The 24,129-nt window shown below is 43.2% G+C and overlaps 1 protein-coding gene across 1 annotated transcript; it reads left to right on the top strand.

Annotated features, from left to right (window-relative positions):
• The first annotated feature begins 9,954 nt into the window (after nt 1-9,954).
• On the top strand, nt 9,955-24,094 carry LOC145414154 (uncharacterized). Its single transcript, XM_080283720.1, has 20 exons — nt 9,955-10,122; nt 10,809-11,198; nt 11,556-11,711; nt 12,332-12,453; nt 13,045-13,122; nt 13,410-14,570; nt 15,046-15,136; nt 15,866-16,004; nt 16,696-16,938; nt 17,300-17,515; nt 17,648-17,820; nt 18,214-18,454; nt 19,081-19,309; nt 20,136-20,329; nt 20,646-20,739; nt 20,863-21,010; nt 21,641-21,759; nt 22,138-22,282; nt 22,706-22,870; nt 23,753-24,094. The coding sequence occupies exons 1-20, from the start codon at nt 9,955-9,957 to the stop codon at nt 24,011-24,013; spliced, it is 4,533 nt and encodes a 1,510-aa protein (XP_080139846.1). The 3' UTR covers nt 24,014-24,094.
• Nucleotides 24,095-24,129: the final 35 nt, after the last annotated feature.

The raw sequence follows: 24,129 nt of genomic DNA, 5'->3' as shown, positions 1-24,129 counted from the left end.
GCACACAAAATTACCTGCCTACACCTCACCTCTGCCCCCCCCCCTGCTTGTAGTGTGCCATATGGACGGTGTTGGCAGTGTGTTGTGAAGTGTGCCATGTGGACGGTGTTGGCAGTGTGTTGTGAAGTGTGCCATGTGGACGGTGTTGGCAGTGTGTTGTGAAGTGTGGAGTGTGCCATGTGGACGGTGTTGGCAGTGTGTTGTGAAGTGTGCCATGTGGACGGTGTTGGCAGTGTGTTGTGAAGTGTGCCATGTGGACGGTGTTGGCAGTGTGTTGTGAAGTGTGGAGTGTGCCATGTGGACGGTGTTGGCAGTGTGTTGTGAAGTGTGGAGTCATGGCACCTCCCTGACCTGGCCTCACCCCTCACCCCCCCCTCACCCCTCCCTCTGAAGACGCCACTTTAACTCGCCATACGGGGACACACACACACACACACACACACACACACACACACACACACACACACACATACACACACACACACACACACACACACAGCTGGGAATAAGAGAATGTGGGTAGAAATAGACTAGTAATGAGATACAGAAGGATGGATGGATGGATGGATGACGGATGGATGGATGGATGATGAAGGATGTAGAGAATGAGCTATGGGTATGTACAGTAGAAGGATAACCTGGATAGAAAAGATAGTGATAGTTATGTTTATTTGGATTGACGTATTGAATGGAAAAGATAAGCGGCATGTATGTATGTGTGTAGGGTGTGTGTTGGGGTGTAGCAGGTGTTGTGTATGGAAGGGTGTAGTGTGGGGGAGGGAGAGAGAGTGATATTGATGGATGTGGCAGTGAGGGTAGCCATAATTGTGGAAAGATTTTTAGCATGGAGGCTGGGAAGTGGATGGGAATATTTGTGTTAGAGTGGCTGTGATATGGACATATACATCTTGCCATAGACTCCGGCATCTGGATAAGTGGCAGATATATGAGGACACGTGGGAGGACATACTACCTCACCCTTTAATTGTCCGCCTCTGAGTACGATGGAATCCAGGTCAGGAGGGTTGGTAGACGCACACCCTAACGACCTGGCCACCGGATTGACGAATGTTAGGGATGAGTGTAGAGTAATTAAAGACAGACGGAAAATGAAGGCTGGGAATGATTAGAGAGAGAGAGAGAGGATTGGGGATGTGAATTGACTTTACTCTTTATACTCTAACTTGGCCCAAAATTACTAGAATGTGATGCTAGTAACGAAGAAGTGCTGTGGAAAGGACGTAGAGCCGTAGCATTATAAGAGTGAGGTGAGTGAAACAGGCCTGCCAAAGTGACGAAAATCTGAGCCAAGCTAGAGTAAAAAGAGTATAGAAAATGATGCTAGTCACGAGGAAGTGGTATGGGAAGGATTTGGAGCCGTAGTATTCCGTTCTTCTTTGAGCTTCATGAAATAGGCTGCAAAAGGACGAAACTCTGAGCCAAGTTAAGGTAGAAGAACTGTAGGGATAGGTAGGGATGAGGGGTATATTAGGGGGTAGAATAAGTTAGTAATGGAAGGGTGTTAGGGAAGAATTTGGAGTTAGATGTGGAGCGAGGCAAAGATCAAGGCTGGAAGAAGATTAGGGTCACACCGGATGCGGCAAGGCTAGGAGTGTGTGTGTGTGTGTGTGTGTGTGAGTTTAAAAAGTATAAGTGTTGGTGTGGCATCAGAGTGTGGATGTGGAGGAGTGGAGTGAGAGAGAGGATGAGAGTGGATATGATGTGGGTTAGAGAAGTGTAGTGTGTGGTGTGGGTGTAGGAGGAAGTGTTGTTGTGTGGGAAGGTGTAGTGTGAAGGAGGAGAGAGTGGATGATGATGATGATGATGATGAACGTGAAGGAGGGTGTGGATGAGTGTGGCAGGAGTGAGGAGTGTGTGGATGCCAAGGTGTTTAGGAAAGTGTGGGTGTGGATTGAGAGACCCTTTGTGGGTGTGGGTGTACAAGAGGATGTGGGGGTGTGAGGCAGTGCGTGTGGATGAGGAGAGTGAGTGCGTGTGGGTGGGAAGGTTTGGGTGTATTAGAGTGGGTGTTAGTCTGGTAGTGTGCGTGGGTGTATGAGGGTGTGGGTGTATTAGCGTGTGGGTGTAAGTCTGCCTGGGTGTGTGAGGGTGTTGGGTGTGGGTGTAAGTCTGCCTGGGTGTGTGAGGGTGTGGGTGTGGGTGGATTATTATAAGAGTGCGTGTGGGCGTGAGAGGTCCACTTGGCAGGGCTGAGGGTGGTGCTGGCAGGGGTGGGGTGGGGTGGGGCGGGGCAGAGGTAGGGGGGGCATGGACCAAATCAGACAAACCCTACCCATGCCCCAGTTTTCGCCGTGGGGGGTTGTGGTACTTATAACAGGGGGGGGAGCAGGGGGAGGGGAGCCAGGACACGGGGCAGGGGAAGGGAGGGGGAGCCAGGACACGGGGCAGGGGAGGGGAGGGGGAGCCAGGACACGGGGCAGGGGGAGGGGAGGGGGAGCCAGGACACGGGGCAGGGGGAGGGGAGGGGAGGCAGGACACGGGGCAGGGGGAGGGGAAGGGGAGGCAGGACACGGGGCAGGGGAGGGGAGGGGGAGCCATGACACGGGGCAGGGGAGGGGAAGGGGAGGCAGGACACGGGGCAGGGGGAGGGGAGGGGGAGCCAGGACACGGGGCAGGGGGAGGGGAAGGGGAGGCAGGACACGGGGCAGGGGGAGGGGAAGGGGAGGCAGGACACGGGACAGGGGAGGGGAGGGGGAGCCAGGACACGGTGGAGGGAGGGGGAGGCAGGACATGGGGGAGGGGGAGAGCCAGGACACGGGGCAGGGGGAGGGGAAGGGGAGCCAAGACACGAGGCAGGACAAGGGGCAGGGGGAGGGGAGGGGGAGCCAGGACACGGGGAAGGGGAGGTAGGACACGGGGCAGGGGGAGGGGAGGGGGAGACAGGACACGGGGCAGGGGGAGGGGGAAGGGAGGGGGGGCAGCACCGTCGCATCATTGCCACTGCACCCGTGAATCGATCTCGGGGCCCCTTTGTCAGCCCCGCCCCTCCCCGCCCCACCCCGCCCCGTTATAATTTTTCTGCCCCGCCCCGCCCCGTTAAATAGCTTCTTGGCCCCGTCTCCTCCTCGCTCTCCTCCATTCTGTTTTCCTTCCTCCTAATTTTCCAGCCCATTCTCGCCCCACCTCGCTCCCTTCCCGCCCCGTCCCACCCCCAGCCCTCCATTGTTATGAGTCGCCTTCAGGGGGTGGATGGGTGGCAGAGTACACCCGCCTGCCACCCTACCTTGCGCCCTGCCACCTTACCATACACCCTACCTTCCTCCCTGCCTTACACCTTACCTTACACCCTGCCTTACACCTTATCTTCCTCCCTGCCTTACACCTTACCTTACATCCTTCCTTACACCTTACCTTACACCCTCCCTTACACCTTACCTTCCTCCCTGCCTTACACCTTACCTTACACCCTGCCTTACACCTTACCTTACACCCTGCCTTACACCTTACCTTACATCCTTCCTTACACCTTACCTTACACCCTGCCTTACACCTTACCTTACACCCTGCCTTACACCTTACCATACACCCTGCCTTACACCTTACCTTACACCCTGCCTTACACCTTACCTTCCTCCCTGCCTTACACCCTGCCTTACACCTTACCATACACCCTGCCATACACCTTACCTTACATCCTTCCTTACACCTTACCATACACCCTGCCTTACACCCTGCCTTACACCCTGCCTTACACCCTGCCTTACACCTTACCATACACCCTGCCATACACCTTACCTTACACCCTGCCTTACACCTTACCTTACACCCTGCCTTACACCTTATTTTTCTCCCTGTCTTACACCCTGCCATACACCCTATCTTACACCCTGCCACCCTTCCCTACACTCTATTTTGCACCCTATCGTACACCCTGCCATAAACCTCCCCTTACACCCTGCCACCCTGCCAGACTCCTCATCTTGCCCCCTGTCTCACACCTTATCAGAAGAACTCTACCTTATCTCAAACCTTGCCACCTTACCCTGTCACGTCACCCTGCCAGCCCTGTACCCTACCACATCCTGCCATCTCCCTGCCTCTTACCCTGCCAATAATACACCTTAACTCTTCATTTACACCCTACCCTACTGCTAATCCCACACCCTGTCATTCCACAATCTCCCTGCCAAACACCCTAATATCATGCCTTATATTTTACCACCCTGCCACCCTTCTACACCCTGTCACCCTTCATGTCTTACCCTGCCACCCTTCTACACCCTACCTTCATCTTCATCACTTTCTCACCCTGCCTCCTTCGCCAGCATTCTCCCCTTCCCCCTGTAGCCTCAGAGTGGAGTAGGCAGGGTGGCAGGGGGACTGGCAGGGGGGGGGGAGTGCCAGCCAAAATTACAGTGATCGGAAATACAGCAGCAACAACACAATTTATTAAAGTCACGCCTCAAACGCCATTTTCATTTTATTTCGCTATTTTGTTATTATTATTATTATTATTACTACTATTGCTGCTACTACTGTTGTTATTGTGTTATTATTATTATCATTATTATTGTTTTGTTATTATTATTATTATTATTGTTATTGTTATTATTATTATATTTCATTGCTGCAAGCTATGTTGATAAAATGTTAATGTTTAATATACCGGATAAGTCGCTAAGGCAGAGGTGTTGGGAACCCTTCTTTGCCACTATGAGGATGGGTTGTCACTGAGTAGGGACGGGTATGCGTGGCCGTCGATACAACCCTCTCACTGGATGCGGCGTCAGGAAGTAGATAACTATATTGATGGAGTGATGATTTAAATAGCCACTTGCCTGGTGTGAAGGCATTTAAATATGGCCGAATTTAAATGGCTCTGGAAGTACGTAACACTTTTTCTTTTGCTATTCATTCCGCATATTACTCCTCTTTATCCTTTTGTGTGTTGTTCGGTATGTTATTCCTCTTGTGTATTAGTCTTGTTCATTTGTTATGTCGATATTGGAGAGATAAATAACATGAAGGACAATGTTAAGATATAAAAGGCAAAATAAAGCGCTAAGATACAGGTGTTACGGAGCTTCCCATTGCACCTGAAATTCGGTCCTTTATTTCACTCCAGCACCAGGTATTTTACTCTCTCTCTCTCTCTCTCTCTCTCTCTCTCTCTCTCTCTGTGTATGTGTGTGTGATAACGGTGGCATGTGTGTGAAGTCTGTGTGTGTGTACGTGAGAGGCGATGTGAATGTATGAAAGGGAGGGACGGACAGTTTAGCATGTGTATGTTGTGTTTGTGTGTGTGTGTGTGTGTGTGTGTGTGTGTGTGTGTGTGTGTGTGTGTGAGAGAGAGAGAGAGAGAGAGAGAGTGTGTTTGTGTGAGAGAGAGGAGAGAAAGAGAGACAGGGAGAAAGAGAGAGACTGGGAGATTTAGATGACGTAACTTCGGGGATGGAGTGAGGTGATGTAACAGAGAGAGAGAGAGAGAGAGAGAGAACATGTGTATATTTTAGTGTGTGTGTGTGTGTCCTTGTAGGTGAATATGTCCCCACAGGTGTACAGATGTCTTCATCAGTGTACAGATGTCCCACAGGTGTACAGATGTCTTCACAGGTGTGCAATGTCCCCACAGGTGTACAGATGTCCTTAGGTGTACAGATGCCCCACAGGTGTACAGATCTCCTCACAGGTGTGCAATATCCCCACAGGTATACAGATGTCCCCACAGGTGTACAGATGTCCCACAGATGTACAGATGTCCCCATAGGTGCACAGATGTCCCCACAGGTGTATAGATGTCCCACAGATGTATAGATTAGGTGTCTGTCCCGTAGTATGTTCCTTTTTCTGTAACACTGTATTCTCCCTACCTGTACGCGATTTAATCAACATAGGACAGGTGTATCAAGGTGTGTAATTGGTTGTATAATCTATCATGGTATACAACAGTGGTCTCAGGAAGGGTTTTGTATTTTTTTTCATATATTTTTTTATTCAGCTTAGGGAAGATCTTGTGTTGATTTTTTTTTTTCGTTTTTATATACTTATTTTCCACCACCACCGTCATCATCATCATCATCATCATCAGTATCAGCAGCATCATAGCCTAATCATCATCATCATCATCATCATCCATGTTAATCATGATCATCATCACCGCCACCATGCGTATTAATCATTATCATCATCGTCGTCGTCATCATTATTATTATTATTATTAGTAGTAGTAGTAGTAGTAGTAGTAGTAGTAGTAGTAGTAGCAACAGCAGATCCCAGTCATCATCATCATCATCAACAGAGCTTAATCATTACCATCATCATCATCATCATCATCATCGTCATCATCATCCACAGGTGTCGCCACAGATGTACCTGAGTGTAAATGTTGTACAGGTGTGTGTGTGTGTGTGTGTGTGTGTGACTCTTAATTACAGGTGTTTGAACACTTGAACTGCTGTAATGGCTACCACCAAAAACATGTGTGGGTATTTGTACGATACTGAGAGAGAGAGAGAGAGAGAGAGAGAGAGAGAGAGAGAGAGAGAGAGAGAGAGAGGAGGTAGCGAGTAAATGTGAATGTGTGTGTGAGGGAGTGGGTGCCTTTGTATTTTTCAGCGTGTGTGTGTGTGTGTGTGTGTGTGTGTGTGTGTGTGTGTGTGTGTGTGTGTGTGTGTGTGTGTGTGTGTTTGTGTGTGTGTGTGTGTGTATGTAAGAGAGAGAGAGTTGGACTACGGTATATTTCAGTGTGTGTGTGTGTGTGTGTGTGTGTGTGTGTGTGTGTGTGTGTGTGTTACAGGTGTTTTGGAGTTTCACAGGTACAAATGTCTCACCTTCATCTTCATTTCCCCAGCATAACCAGACACCTTTATTATTATTATTATTATTATTATTATTATTATTTGTTGGCTAAGGTACGTTTGGATCAGAGACATTGAAAGAAAAGTGATGCGGAAGAGTTAGAAAGTGTTTTGGTGATCTATCTATCTATCTGTCTATTGCCCGTGACAATGTGTTGTGTCAAGGCCTACTCTCTCTCTCTCTCTCTCTCTCTCTCTCTCTCTCTCTCTCTCTCTCTCTCTCTCTCTCTCTCTCTCTCTCGGAATAAACTTTCTCAGCTAATTATAATCATAGTAAGGAAATCATTAAAATTGCTATGTTTAGATTTTCAACAGGTGTTCTCTTAATTACATGCCTATCGAGAAACTTATAGTAGTGGTAGTAGCAGTAGTAGTAGTAGCAGCAGTAGTAGTAGTAGCAGCAATAGTAGTAGTAGTAGTTGTTGTTGTTGTTGTAATCCCAGGTTCATCTGAGTGTGACCCCAGTAGACTGCGGGCTGAAGTTGTCCACCTCCTGCAGTCCACCATCTTCCTCTCAGGGTATAGGGAGGGAGGTGAGGGACGCTTGCATACCCAGGCAGCGAAACTACCCACCCAGCTATGTCAGTGCCGCCACGCGAAGGCAGCAAATCGAACACAGAATGATATTAAGCAGCGACTGGTAATTAACGATAAATCAGGGCAGTTTATACGACCATTAGTGTGTGGCCCCAGGAACAGGTGTTGGGACCGGTTCTGTTTACGGTATATATATTGTGTTTGCGGTATATATATTGTGTTTGCGGTATATATATATTCTGTTTACGGTATATATGTATTCTGTTTGCGGTATATACTGTTTACGATATATATTCTGTTTACGATATATATAAATTCGGTTTACTATGTACTGTTTATGATAAAGAAGGTTGGATGTGCCTCCTCCACTTTGATAAATCTTTTGAATGCAGATATTAAGTACGGTAGTAAGAATATTTAAAACGTCATCGTCCTGAATGGATTTACGATATTAACGACTAAGGGTATCCCATTATACGTAATTTTGAAAGGAGTGGATTTATTTATTTTTTCCTTCCTCTGTTCATCTGTAAGAAAAAGGTCATTTCAATATCATCCACGTTTTTCACTTTTTAGAAATGAGAGTCAGCCATTAGATATAAACTGATTAAATGTTTTCAGATCACCAAAGGCTTATTGATATAGATAAAAAACTTTCACACCTATATTTCTGTACCCATAAAAAGGTCACAGACTGAAAGGTACGTTACATGGGATACAGCGTGACTCAATAGTTTATTTTTATTATATTTTGATAGTGAGAGACTGACGTGGAGAGTGTATGTGAGAGGGAGGGGGGAGAGGGAGGCGGAGACCGAGGATGAGATGGAGGGATGGAGTGGAGAGGTATTATGAGAGAGTGGGTGTAAGTTGAGGGGAGGGCAGCGAGGGGACAGGGCAACATGGAGGCGATTTGTTTGTAGCCATCGTACGGGATTAAGGCGTCTGGCTATAGATGGATAGATAAATAAATAGACAATAGTTACTGTTTTTCACACCTTCACCTCTGTACCCACGAAAAGGTCACGGACTAAAATGTAGGGGACATGGGGTACAGCGTGACACGGAAATTTATAGTTTCTTAATAATGATGTAATAGATTGGTGGAACAGATTCCCCGATGATGGTGCATGCAGTACTATCAAAGGTCAGGTTGAAGTGAGTTGGGTAGTTAGAGCATGTCATCCCTTGGCTTATTAGACTCACAGTACTTTCTGGACATGAAGGTAATAGGAGATTGTGATCTGCCCTGACCCGTGTGTTAACCATAAATGTATTATTGAGTGATAAGATGGAAGCCTGTCAGTAGCTTGTAATCATGAAAGTATTAACCGAACATCATTATAGATTTGGCAACATAACTGCGTAACAATAAACATGAAATTTTATATATATTTTTTATTGCGGATAGTCGATTCCATTTGAGATGTGCTAACCTACAGAGAGGAGGTAAGGGAAAGAAAGAGTGGTGGAGCAGTCTAGCATGACCTCGGCAGCTTTTTTACTACACCACGTCAAGTGCAATAAACGCCTCCTTGCAGTGTAATGCAGTACAATAAAAAGTTGCAGTTGCTTTTTGGCCATTCTGGGATTAAAGTCAAACCAAGTGTTAATTCCTGTGTATCAGGCGATATAATTAGTCTTTTTTTTTTAAATGTAGGATATGTTATTTGGTACAAGATAAAAGTAAACAGCTAGTGTAGCTCACATTTTAGGAAAGGAACCATCCCTTCAGTTCTCCAGGTTTGTTTACAAGCGTTTCGCGCCAAATAAGAGGCGACGACCCAGCTGTCAAACTGCAATTTATCCATGATTCACCCTTTTCTGTACGTTCCAGTATTAAGCAGAAGAGGTATGGTGTACTCGAAGATGTCACATTTGATACCATGTAACTGTTTCCTCTGTCTCAAATTCCAAATCTGTATCATAAGATTAAAGTTGAATTTAAATGTCCTGCCGGAGATTAAAAAAAAAGTTTTAGTATAAAGAATCCACAGTTTATTCGGTTTTATCATCTTTAGTAAGGAGTGTGCATCATTTCCAAACTTTTTTTTTTTTGTTTTTTTCGTAGTTTTTCCAGTATTCCAGTTTGTGGTCCGGGAAGTAAAGATAGATTGAATGAAGAGTGTGGAGAGTATGAAGCACAGTAATATTTTGATTGGCTTAGTATGTCCATTTGCATGCTAGTACAATAGATAAGTATTAAAACATGAACTTGGACAGTTAGAGAAGCTATATGTTATTGTGATAAATCATTGTTACCGTAGTTTTTGGACTAAGTACAGAGTAAACTGGTAAACTTACTGAGAGTAGAGTTCCCCAGCTGAGGTAGAATTAATGGGATGGATGCTATGAGGCACTTGGTCTCATGGCATCTGTAGTGTATCATGAGTATCATCTAGTGCCATGCATTTTCCTGGAACCTGTAAGTAGTACATCTTTTACAACTATTTCCAGGATATTTTGCATTTGCGTACTCACACTCTTTTTCCCTTTCTGCATAGCAGTTGCACCCATAAAACTTTTTGTCTTTCATTTCAGGTACACAGGCTCTAATTTAAAGCAGCCTGAAATGGCAGGTACTGTAACTGAACTAGTCATGAGTGCAACAGAAGAGACAAGTGATATGGAAGTCAGAAAGCCGATTGACAAGCTAGCGGTGAATAAAGATGAAAGAGATAATCAGAGCAGCTCCGAGGACGAAGGTGTGTTCCTCTCCAAGAATCCTGTCAGCATTACCACACAGGACAGCACAGCCACAGCAACAGTAGGTGGAAGGACTGAGAAGAAATTTTTGTTACAATAGTAGACTGTATGTTCTTTATTGTTTTATGTAGAATTTTACATATTTACAATACCGTAGTGTATAGTCAAGCCAATTTTAAGTGAGATCATTACTTGAACACTTAGACTTCCATAGTAATCTGTCGAAGTAGAATAGGTGTAAAACGAACTTGGGTTTATGCATTAAAGTGATTGTCGAACTTCAGATGTAACAAATTTAGGGAGTTTAACAGCGCACTGTACCCACTAAGTCATTACACAGAGTTTATTGTTACTTATGTAATACCCATCAGTCCAGGTAAGGTAGGATTAGACATGTCAGTAAAAGCTGAGCTATAAATCAGCTCAGGTGATTGAGGTTGCAGAAGATGGAACACACAGCATAATTCAGCCCCGCAAGAACATCCATTACTACCACAAGATATTCCACCATTAAACACCATCAGTATTTGTGATGTCATAGAAATTAGTTGTTATGCCAGTAGATGATTTCAGCTCTGAAGAGACTGACATACTTTAACACATTCATTCTTCACTTTCTTACCTTCAAGTGAATAAAGTAGCCTGGCTGTGGCAAGAATAAAATGCGGGATTAGGGCGTCGGGCTATAGATAGATAGATAGATAGATCATTGTTAAGGGGTTCACCACCACCTTTTAATCTTCACAGGTTGAGAGCCATGCGAGTCAAGTCTCTAGGGATTTGGGTAAGTTAAATTCTGAACCACTCTCCAAGGATGTAGATAATGTAAATTCTGAACCGGAAATGGTTGTTGATGACAGTGATGATGATGACGTCAACCAGTCACTGTCACTGGCCAGGAGGAAACCAGTGATGTTATTCTCAGATGATGATGATGATGGTGATGGCGGTGATGATGCTTTGACTCCAGCAGTGAAGAAGTTTTCCCTGGACAGTGGTGATGAAGAGGAGGAGGATAGTGTCAGCAGGAAAACCAAGAAAAGGATTGTGCAGAGGATAGATTCAGATAGCGATGATGATTCTGAAATTGTACGGAGAACAAATTCGACTATGCAGTCCTCACCAGAAAAGCCCAAGGTAATCTACTGTAATATTTTTCATACATTTTTTTAGGCAATATAGGTTTCTGGAAAAGCGTGGAATTTGAATAGGTTTGTTTGTACGTGTGACATACTTAATGCCTATTTTGTACTTGTATGAGTAAACTTTGGGTAATTTTTTTTAGAACTGAGAATGTTGAGAGGTTGTGTAATTTTGTTTTGGTTCCTAGATTTGAACAGGGTGATTTGGTTGTTAAATGAGTATATTGATATCAGGAAGCTAAACTGTTTATTTTACCCTAAACCTGACTGTGGTGGTTAGGAAAAAAGATGGTGGATATAATTCATATTGTAAAGGCTGTCCCTGTCATAAATATACCCCATAACTTTACAGCCACTTTTCAAGTACAACAGCGACTTGTTTGATGCGGAGTTGTCTGATGAGGAGCGGCCTGAGGGGAGTAACATTGCTGTCCGATCACCTGCCAGGCTGGAGGACAGTGATGAGGAGACCAACATAAAAGGGAAAAGCAAGAAGCAGCCCCAGAAGGTTTGAAAATTCTGATACTGTAATATGTGTCTAGTAGTGTATATACTGGTACAATATTCAGTTGGTGGAAGGGAACAGAGAATTACTGAGAATAATGTATTTTGAATGTAGGTGGAAGGCATGTCACCATATTTTACCACTGTTCTAAAGGGATGGAGCACACTGGTCAAAAAGAGCAATTTGGGGGATTTACAGTACAGTATAGGATAGATGGCTTGTAAAATAGAATATAGAACACTAGTAGATAGGACGAAAATACTGGATTTTATATGTAAAAGACTCACTGGCATGCTTGATAGAGGCTTTACTGTAGATAGTAAGAGAATGCCTGTAAATGTGCCATGGTCTGAATCCAAGAGGTGACTAAATGCTTTTCTGTTATCCAAACCCTGCCAAGGGATACAGTGTTCTCCTGTGGCTTAAATAATATAAATATGGTACCTAGCCTGGGGCCCTCGTACTCCCCCCTCCCCCCTAGGAATTGGGCATATCTCATCACCCAGTCTTCTTGAAACAGCCACTGTTTGGTTCCAAGTTGTATGTTAATTAGACTGCAGGTCATGAAGACAGTCAATTGTAATTTTTTGCAGAGTGGAAAGACAGGAACAGCAGCACTGAAGAAGGAACAGGAGGCGCAAAAGCTGGCCGTACACAGTGAGACGCAGCGCATCATCCGGGAGTCAGCCATATCACTGCCGTACCACCGACCTAAGCAGCGCACCCTGGCAGAGTTCCTCAGCAGGTTAGTTTTGGCATAAATAAGGATAAGACAATAATTCAGTATTCATGTCTGAACCATTGTCTTGTGCCATCACTTGAACTTTAATCAGACAGTCTTTATGATTACCATTTTGTATATTTGCATTATGTACCCATAAAGGTTCATTGGAAAAATAACTGGTGTTTGATGAACCAGCTGAATAAATAGTTCTCTGGATATATAAATTTGCTATGTACACCTGCTTTGTTTGGGTCAGTCCACTTGCTTGTGTTACTGTATATTCAGCTATAGAATTCTTCAAGTGATAAATTCTGGCATTATATTGCAGCATAAAAGTAAGGTACATTGCAGCACTTTAAAAGAAGGCTTTTACAAGGTTAATTTATGACTTTTTTTAGAAGTGGAAATTAGTAATGATGTTCCTGAAACGGTTGTTTCAGTTTTCATAAGAGGTGACTGAAATTTCTTTACGCAATTCCTCCAGGAGCATAGGTCTGTCATCTGCCTTTGAATATTCTGGACAGCTGTATCCTAGACTGGGGCATTTGCATATTACTGAGACTTGCTTTTGCTGTCATTGTATGTTATGTTGTAAGACCGTATATTTCCCAGGCGCAAGAAGACTGTGCCTCCTGAGCGTTTAAAGGGCAACTCCCTCAAAATGAGCATGAAAAACCTGGAAGCACTGAGGTGAGTCGAGCATTTTCTTCCTCTTCATTTAGGGTTGTTTCATTAATATTTTCTTATGATTTAATGGTCATTTTTCACATAAAAGCCGATTATTCTTTAATAAGAAGTTTTGGAGTCTGAGAAATGAATATATTTTTTGTGCTTTGTCACCCTTCAGTCATGAGCCAAAAGCATTTTTTGCTTTCAGCTGTTTCATGTGAAGTAGCATTATGCCTAAGCTGTTTCATGATAAGTAGCATCATACCCAAACACAACCCTGAATATAAGTGGTCTGCATATTTTGTCAGGTTGCTGGAAGAGAAGAAAAAAGAAGTAGAGACATTTTACAAATCTGACTCTGATGAAGAAGATCCAGACGATCATGACTGGAAGCCAGAAGACGAAAAGGGTGAAACAGCTAAGGAAACAAATGAAACTGTGACTGAGAATGGTGGAACAGTTGGAGCTGTGACTGAGAATAGTGAAATAACTAAGGAAGCAAGTGAAGCAGTGATTGAGACACCTGAAGCAGTTACTGGCTATGCTGAAACCGTAGGTGATACAAATAAAACAGTACTTGTGATTAGTGATGAACTGCCCGATATTATTAGTGGTGACAGTGGCAGTGAGGCTAAACTCTCTTCAACTGAAGATGGAAAGTCAGGAGATGCACGGGGAATCAGTGATGATGGTGTTCTTAGTGGTGAGAAGTTGAAAGATGTGCAAGAAATCAATGACTCTGGTGTTCATAGTGCTGGATCCTCTCCCATGGAAGGGTCTCATGCTGAAGAGAAATCACTACAGGAGGAGAAAATGGACACATGTGAGGCTACAGAGATTGGTAATGACAGTGTCAGAAGGGATGAATTAGGCTGTGAACTCAAAGAAGAGGGTGTTAAAGAGACAAATTTTACACGGGTAGTGTTGGAGACTAAGATGGGCAAAATCACTACCTCTGACACAGAACTATCCATAATGGACGAGGTAGACCCCAAGGATACCATGAACCAAACCACTGAAATTGTTGGTTCTGAAAAATCAGATGACCCTGAGCTTAATACTTTGTCCTCGAAATCAAATAATGACGTGGAATTTACTGAAACTGTCAGCTCGGAAACCCCTAAAGCTAAAAAATCAGATGACCCTGAGCTTGGTGCCTTGTCCTCCAAATCAAACCATGACATGGAAAGTGTTGAAATGCCCAGCTCTGATCTCTCAAAAACTATTACCCCCAAATCAGGAAACTCCAGACTAAGCCTCCTTGCTTCCCGATGTCCTGGGCTTGACCTTAGTAAGCTGATTACAACCACTCCAAAGCTGAGTTCGGGCGGGGATGACGACCTGATAGACCTTGATGAGGAGACCCACACACCCAGTAATTGTTCTGGGATAACAGAGCTCATGGACCGCTTTGTGAGACATTCCAGTACCAAGAGGAAACCAGTAAAGAAGCAGCAGGTTAATCTCAAGTAAGGGATTTGTATGATTTTCATTTTTGTGTTGTTAATCTCTTCAGCATGACAGCATTCTATACAGTATTCATTGTTGCTGCATACAGATTTATTTTATTCACCTTTGGAAAAACTCAGTTTTAAACTAAGTTGGTTTGATTGACTTTGTAGTAGCTGATGGTCATTAATGACCTTTCATTTGTTCCAAATCATTTATTGTAATTTTGATTAGAAATAGTAATGGCTCTGTCAGATAGGTATATAGGTATATGTGAAGCTGCAGAACATGGTGAAATTTTTTTGGCCTCTCTGATGGAGCCAGGATATCAAGAGCATGAATGATGAGTGAATGGAAGCATGGACCAGTAAACTGGGGAGACTTTGGCTGTGTGGATGTTGCTACCCCTCACCCTGCCCTAGGGTGGGAAAGGAGGTCTGGATGATGATGATGATTATGATGATTAGTATTGTGACTAAACTTTCTAACTTTCAGTATTGTTAGTAAGGAGAAGGATGCAGCAGGAGCAGAGAAACTCGTATCTTCTAATCTGGTGGTCACAGTGGATTCTGAGGAAGAGGATGAGGTAAGAGGTGGATGCAGTTACAGAGTTGTTTTGCTAAACCCTGATATTACAGTTTAGTAGCTTTTAGGCAGGAAGATCTAGTAAGATTAAGGGCATTCTAAACTGAAATACCAGACCATAGTTTCTGACTTGGGTAGAATGAAGACTTGGCTTTTGTTATTATTACTACTGCTACTACTATTAGTACTGTTATTTAAGGCTGTTATTGTTATTATTTTATATTATGATATTTGTGGCCATCCATTACAGGATTAAGGCGTCTGGCAATAGATAGATGTGAGTGAATGAAAGTGTCACCCATTGGATTGGGCAAATTTGGGCTGTCTGGATGTTGCTACTCCTCACCCTGCCCTAGGGGGGGAAAGGAGGTCCAGATGATGATGATTCATTCATCATCTGTTATTATTATTAATACAGGTATTATCAAGGGAGATTTGTAAGTACAGCAGCTATGAGATTCTCTTATGTCATGACCACTAGCTGTGAGGAAGTGTCCTGGAGATATAACTGCGTCATCGAGGTAGACGGAGAGGTTTAGAGGGACAAGAAGTATCATTGTAATCATCTTAACCATTTTTTCTCCACCTAATGATGGATGAGGTGAGGTCCAGATAACAGGGAAAGAGAACACAAAGCAGTAACTTTAGTAAGCTGTTTTCCTGAGTCAGATTGGATCATGAAGTTCTCCCACAAGCCTTATTCCTTAAAGGCTTGCATGTGTTCCCCCAGCCAGGTGAGACTGTGCCTGGAGCCCGACTTGTGAACCTCAAGACAGCCCTCAAAGCCCGTATCAGAGAACAGCGTGAGGAGCAGCGACTCAGGAGGGTTAAGGAGAAACAGTTCCTTGAGTCAGAGGAGATTATCAAGGGTATGGCCAGAATGCACCAAACAGTTCACAGTTCCTGGTGTGTAGTGGATATGTACGAGTTTGTTGTCTACTCGGTACTCTGTAGTTTTGAACATTATTATTATGGGAATATCAGCTCATGGAACTATGCTAAAGTTCTGGTTTACGAATTATTCACTAGCACATGGTATTTTCAAGAGGCTGAAGTTAGAAATACATTTGTTGGGTGTAGTGGGGTAAAGTATTGTTAGTCAGAGATTCAGTATTCTTCAGATTATAATACCGGTACCAGGGATTACAAACAGTCTCCAGTAACAAGTAAAACTTTTTTTATTCTTTTTATTCTTTTTAATTAAAAAAAAAATCAGATAGATCCAAGATTCCGGGGGCTTGAATGATGAGTGAATGGAAGCATGGCTCATTTTATTGGGCAAACTTGGGCTGTCTGGATGTTGCTACTCCTCATCCTGCTCTAGGGTGGAAAAGAAGGTCTGGATGATGATGATGAGTCAAAAAAAGACTGACTCTTTTGTAACTCTTTTTGTTTTAGGTTTTTCAGTTAGGATTGGAAACTAGCCATGGATCAATTTGGTGTTGGGAATTACCTGTAATGATTTACAATACAGGTACAGGTATTTGAAGCTGAGCTGTTGAGTTTATAAATTTTGGTTACTAGTGCTTAGCTCAGTGTATTAACATTTACCCCTTCCAGACTTTCAGGATGATGGTGTTCTGCCAGATGAGGAAGCAGAACTCACTGATGGGAGTGACACCGAGTACGAAACAGAGTCTGAACCGGAGGAGAATGACATCATAATTACTGACAAGAAACGCAAGAAAAACAAGTTCCTGAATGATGAAGCTGAGGAGGATGACATGGAGGAGGATGCTGATAATGGTGAAGATGGTGATGGAGATACTGATGAAGTGGATGAGGATGGAAATGATGATGAAGGTGACTGTGATGATGATGATAATGAAGGAGTGTGAGTATGATTCTGCTTTTGTAGTTAAAAGTAGGTCTTTTTAGTGGCATCATACTTTTATGTTGGAAAAATATTTTGTGGAAAAGAAATACTTTTGATGTAGTTCATGTATTTTACTTCCAAGTAAAACTTTTCTTGCTGCTGGGACCTATTGTGAATTGTACTGGTAGGCATTCTTGCATTGGCTCTAGTTCATTCACCATAACTTGGCAAAGATTTCCATCCATTTGCAGCTTATTTTCCATAGCTCAGTGTATATGTGGGGGTTCCAGGAGGGGACAAAGTGTTGTAGATAATGGTGATGACAGACATATTTCCACCACAGGCCAGATGATGATGATGGGGCCAGCAATGACACTGTGGAGATGCCAGCCACACAGACACAAGTTATACAAGATGAGGATGAGGATGGTAGTGAAAGACAGACACTGAGGTTGCATTTAGAGGACACACAGGATGTCAGCTCTGTGGCCCAGGGTTCTGTGCCCACCCTCACACGTAGCAGCACAGAGGACCTCTTTGCATCACAGCACACTGGCAGGAAAGGTAGGCTTGTACTGATTTACTGCCATTGTCTGATGAAGCAGAGGGAGGATTCCAGGGGACAATGTTTTGTTGTGTTATGATAATGCTGCTGCTGCTGATGGTGATGACATATTTCATTTGCAGGCAGTGAAGGTGTGGATCGAGACACCAGCATGGACTCGAGCTTTGAGCTGTATGGTTCAGTGATTCCGGGACACCAGCCAGGGGGAGGAACCCGGCATGCCACCACTGCCAGGCGTAGTGACAGCGAGAATGAGTCCAACTTCCTCACGCCCTTCATCAAAAGTAGATCTAACAGCTTTGGGGTATGTATTATCATCATCATCGTATGGTGGTATAGTGGGTAGAATGTCCCAGCCACAGAGATGGCCCAGCATACGTTCAGTCCCCAAGAGGAGAGTGAACAGTGAGAATGAGTCTCCCTTCCTCACATCCTTCAAGAGTAGATCATATACTTTTGGGGTACATATTACATCATTGTTTGACGAGCTCTGCAGCTGTTTGGAAAGGAAAGTTTGTATGAGTATTATGAAAGCCTAAGCTTGCTGGGTAACCATATCCTTGCCTTGGAGCCTCCACACCTTCTAGTGAATAATACTGGAGTTTTTGTTTTTGCCACTGTATATTGTGTAGCTAAGCTGTTTTCTCTTGTTCCTTGTTAATGAAATCTTGATTCATTCATTAATTTTTATTTACAGAAGGATAGAGACTTGACCCTGCCAATTGAGGACTCACAGGATCTGTTCTGCCCAACCATAGCCCCAGCACCTCCCTCACCCTCGAACAACATCAGCCTCCACCTCACCCCCCTCAAGGACTCACAGTTCCCACAGGACTCTCAGAAGGGCTCGATGGCAAAGTTACGGCTGGACTTCAGTGGGATTGAGAGCTCCCAGGACAAGGATGAATTGATTGGCTTATGCTCAGGACAGTTTACAGGTACCGGTGTGTACGATATTGTAACTTGCAAATGAGGGAAAAGCTGGAGAAGAATGCCTTCATGCAGTGGCAGTGACATAACCAGACATTTCCATTGCCCAGTTGTCAAAAGTCCCTTACCTCCCCCCCCCTCCTTATCCTCTGAATGGATGGTGGATTGCAGGAAAAAAAGACAACTGCAGTCTACAGCCCCCCAGGTTTTATTTTCAGATAAGCCTGAGACAATAGCAACAGCAGCAGCAAGTGAGGTAGATTTTTGGCAGATAGAGGAGTTTCAGAATGGAAGGGCCATGGACAGTAATGTAATGAAGTGTGGTAGCAGGGTTTGTGAGTGTTTTATGCCACAGCCATCACGGAATAACATGGGGCTTGTGCATGATATAGTGGTGTGATAAGTAACTTGCAGTATAGTTTATTCTGTGGGAACTGTCCCCTCTGTGATGACTAGCACATAAATGACAGTTATAGTGCTAAAATAACCGTATGAATGAAATCACATGTTCATCTCCATGGTTCACACAGTATGGTGTTTATTCATACACCAGTGCATATGAACTTAAAAAAAAATGAAAATGAAAAAACTGTCATTATGCCCATTGTATTAAAATGTACAACATATTCAACAGGCAAGGCTCCATCTACCCAAGTGCAGGGCCTGTGTGAGGACAGCCTGGCCCCAACACAAGACATCAAAGAGCTGATGGGCCTGTGCTCAGGCCAGTTCAGTGAGAGGAAGGCCACACAGGTACGCAAGACCCCAGATGTGTCCAGCCTGGTCACATCTCAGGCCGAGGATGCTGAAAACAGCCACAGTGAAGAGGATTTGTTGGGTCTCTTTACAGCCAAGTTCACAAGGTGGGCAAGATTCATGTACACTATAGTCTTTTGGAGGAAATAGTGCCACATTTGGGAAAGTTGTGTAGCAGGAAGATAAAAACACTTTCCAACTGAAATTGGTGTATCTACTCAATGTATAATCATCTGAATGCGAAGATCATTCTTTCATTTGAACAAGGCACAGTGCATTGGCAGAAAGGCACAAGAAATTGTTTGTCGTATACAAGTGTTCCTGGGGTTATGCCAACATTGACGTTATAGAAAGGTTGTGTAGTATGTTCAGTATGTTTATTTTCCTTTGTTACAATGTGTACAGTAGGCTACTGTGGTTATTATTGCAGCTCGTAGTTTATTTATAACATTTTGCACCTATAATTTCTGTTATTGCAGGATGTGTTTTTTGCCTATACCTCTGTCATTACATTGTTTCAGTGTGTTCATACCATCTCAGTGTATTTCCTTTTGGTTGTTTAGTAATTCTGCATCTCTGTTGCCCTTCATCCATTCCAGAAGACTCATATTTCTCTATTAAACCTATCATCGTGCTTATATTGCAATATATATCAGTGCACAAACACTGGGGAAGATGGCGATGACTGAACCGTAAATTAGAATGAGTTGTGTCCATGAATTTCACTCCTCCACACTTCCCTTGCCCATACTCCCATAGTTTAACTCCCAGCCAGCTGTAACTGTAGCGTACTACAAGTTAGTGTTGTTATAGGCGACGTGTAGTTATAGGAGACATACAGTAGCTTAGTTATAGGTGATGGTGTTAGTGATGTATATGTGGTTGAGTGTAATTCTGATTTGGAGTGGACTAAACTCAACATTCTTTACCCAGCCAACCAGTGGAGGAAGAGGCTGCAAGTCAGATGAATGCCGCAGACAAGAGTGATGTGGAGGAGGGTGCAGGGGGCAAGGGTGAAGATGGGGGTGATGAGATGGTGATATATTCTTCTGATGAGGAAGCTGCAGCCAAGAGACAAGCCAGGATAAAGAAAAGGAAAATGAGAAAGCGGATCTTGGAACTCTCAGGTGAATTGATAGTGTTAGTAGGGTTAGCCATTAGATGTTCATTTTATCGATTTTTTTATTTACAGTCCGTGTTTATCTACATAAATATATCTTTTTATTGCCCAATTCCATGTGCTCAGGAATGCTAATTCAGGTTGCAGCGAACACAGAGAGAGAGAGTGAGAAAAAAAAGTATATTATGTAGTAGACAATTATGTCTTGTAGATACAGAAATATACTGTAGGTTGAAAAGTAGGTAAGCAAAGTATTATTGATTGTACAACAAAGAAAGCAGGTACGTCAGAGTTTTCACCTAAATTTCTGTCATTTTATCCAGATGATGAAGATGCTCAGGATGCCATAGAGTTTGATGAAGATGAAAATGAAATACCACGAACCACCTTCTCAGGGTTTAAGGACAAGGACAAAGGGTAAGTGTCAGTAATCCTTCTAGTCTGAAAAATATATCCAAACCTAAATACAGTCATGAAACAGGAAGAATAAAGTGAAAGATCTCATGCATAGTCGGTTGATTGTTTATAATTTCCGTTTAGGGGAATCCGACCAGACTTCCTTGAGGATGAGGCAGAGTTGTCTGGATCGGACTACAACTCAGCAGATGAGGATGAAAGAGGTGATGACGAGATGGAGGAGGAGGAAGGTGATGATGAGCTGTATGATGAAAATGAACTGAGAAACCAGGTCAGTGTAAAATTTTACCTTGCTGCTGGAAAATTTAGTACCAGTTAGGTGAAATCAAGGTTGCGTCTACACCAAGTGCTTGCTACTGCAGGCAAGTCTTGTATCAACGTAACCCATACAAGAGTCTGCACTGGATGCTGTCAAGCCCAGGCATGAACTTCTATAGGTTATAGTGATGCTGAACTCACACCTGCCTCCAGCAAGCAGTTGGTGTGGATTTTGCAATTCTTGTTATAACTAAGGGATTTTTGTTCCAATATATCACAGGTTTATATATTATTTGTGCAGTACTGTGAGTACCGCAAAAATCAGCTTAAGATAAGTAGTTTGGAATTTTAATAGGCAGTTTTCAGTTTACAGAATACAGCCCCCCCTTTTTTTTCTCCCTGCCGATTAATTATCCATCACCTTGAGTGAGCACTTTAGTAGTAGCAAAAAGAGGTTAAAGAGAGTTGTTTCAAACTCATCTAGTTTAAAGAGTCTTAGATAAATTAAATAATCTTGAGACAGCAAGAATAACATATAAAAGAAGTACATTTACAGTATTGCAGACTATGTACTAGTGTTGTATTTACCATGAGAAGCTTGAGAGAAATGTGAAAAAATCTTCCCAGTATTCTTGTCTTGCAGGTCGGCCGAGCTCACTTGAAAACGGTACTGGACTCGGACAAGCGAGAGATCCGGCTGCTGCAGGAGATGTACCTTGAGGATGGAGAAATGCACGGAGAGGGGCGGCAGCGGCAGTTTAGGTACGTGGATGTGGAGACGTTGGTTTGATCATATATACAGTGAGTCTGGTGGTTAGAACATTCCAGTCAGCACGACAGCCTCGTGCAGGTTCAATCTGCAGGTGGTGATTGGAAATCATTGAACTGCAGTAAGCCTATTATGGCCTTGGCAGTGTTGAGACGGCAACACAAACCTTTAACCACCACATGGATTCAATTGTGCATTTTATTACTTGTTTTCCTCCATTGGAAGACTTATAGCCGGCCAGGCCAGCAAGGCACGTATTACTCGTTAGAAATTTTTGTCTTTGACCATTGAAAAAGGAAAAAAAAAGTGATATCCACTGAGACTGTAATCTTGAATATGAAATGTACTTTATCAGCTCATTTCTCTTTCAGATGGAAGAACCTTAACAAACCAATGGATGATGACAGACAAACTGTGTCTGATAATGAGGGCGAGGTGGAGGAGGATCAGGAAGATGCAGAGTGGAGAAAACAGAGGTTTGAGCGAGAGAAGTTCCTCAAAGAACAGAAGGCAAAGGTATTTTTCAACATTATAAAGTACAGTAGCCACCTTTATAAGAGTAGTTGTGGACAAACCATTGTCGTCTAATTTCATTGGTGATTTAAGTGGATGTGTAGCCCATTTTACTGGGCATTCTGTTGATAAATAGTTTAGTTCTGCTGTTATGCTGTTGTCCTGTTTCTCTATCATACCCAGCCATTTATTAGTGGAAAGTAAGATTAGAAAATTCTGTTTGTGATATCCTGTGTCTGGATCATAGCCACCCATTAGTGGAAAATGAGGGTTAGGAATTGATTGGTTCAGATTACATAGTGGGTTTTACTATTAAAAGTTTATGTATCTACAGTGTATGGTGAATGGAGGAAAGTTAACTGTAGATGGTTTCATTATTGTGTGAAGCATATACGGTAGCAGATTATGAACTTTTGTATATTACAGGTGAGTGAGGCAGATACAGACCAGTTTAACGTGAAGTTGCGAACAGTCTTCCGAAGTAACTCGCTCACTGGCAAGTCCCCAGCAGCCAGGGAACCACTCAAAGCTGCCAACCCTGTACCTACTGCACCCTCAGCCAAGACCAACACATTTCCCATCTTGTCAAAGGTATGGTGCCGAACCTGTTGAACCTTTAATTTGATGATCTTGAAGACACTTACCTGGTGGGAGACTGATTTTTGCATTTGAAACCCTTCTTAACTCACAAGGTGAAAATGAGATTAAACTTTAGTTGATGGTCCTCTCCCCCCCCACACTTTTTTTATTTCCCCTGCTAATATATGTATTCAATTAAATTACATTTTTTTAAGATCACCCATCTGTAAACTTGTTATATTTTAATCATTGCATCCCTTTCTTCCACCTGGTACAGGACAGTGTTTGTGCCAAGTGGTCCATGTATTCAGCTTGTGTTAAGGGTGTAATTTTGTACAGTAGTGAGATGTGGAGAGTAAAGAAGGATATTTGTAGGCTCAAACCTACAGAGATGAGGATGATCAGATGTATGTGTAGTGCCTCCTTGAATGATTGGTGTGTGGGGGGGGATTAGGAATGCAAAGCAAAGAGTTGAGAGGAAGGATGGGACTTTAATACATTAATGATGTATGAGAAGGGGTAGATTGAGATGGTATGGACACATCAAGAGGATGGAAGATGTCAACTGGGTGCAGAGAGTGAGAGGTACAAACTTTGAGAGTAGAGTAAGGTTTGGGACATCATACACTGTGATATCAGGGATAAGAGGCTGAATAGAGTCTGCTAGAGATCAAGCAACATGGTGAACTGCCATTAGGTGACCAAGGCCAACACATGCAAGCATGTTGGAGCCTCTATATATGAAATGAAATTTAATGAGCCTTTTATGAAGATCTTTTTATTTTATTTATAAGGATGGTCAAAAGCACCATTGATTAACAGAATTTGGTAGATGAGTATGCATATATATTGCCCTCAGGTCACCTAATGTCCTAAAATACTTCCTTCTTCCAGCGTGGGTCCTTCCTGAAACGAGACAAGGAGACTTTGGCGCGAATTGCTGAGCTGACAAAAGACATGGAAGGTGTTGTGGGTGGGGCAAAACGGTCAGGTAATTTTGTCTTCAAGCAGTTGTCTGCAGAGGAAGCAGAAGCACAGTCGTCCAGCCTGAAGCGAACCCAGAGTCTGCCTAGTGCAAAGAAGGCTAGGCTTGATCGAAGTTTCTTCAGTATGGATGAGTCCCAAAAGTCTACCAGTATTTTTAAGTATTTTTAATTTTGTGAGAGCATTTAAGTATATTATTTTTGTGTGAGATAAATATTTTTTATTTTGTGCAAGAGTTTTCAAGTATTTTTAGTTTTGTGTGAGAGTATATAGTGTACAATATAGTT

The sequence above is a fragment of the Coenobita brevimanus genome, chromosome 98 (genome assembly GCF_032717465.1).
Source record: "Coenobita brevimanus isolate Jiangsu-jjx chromosome 98, ASM3271746v2, whole genome shotgun sequence".
Lineage (NCBI taxonomy): Eukaryota > Metazoa > Arthropoda > Malacostraca > Decapoda > Coenobitidae > Coenobita > Coenobita brevimanus.
This window is presented reverse-complemented; position numbering and strand designations above follow the sequence as displayed.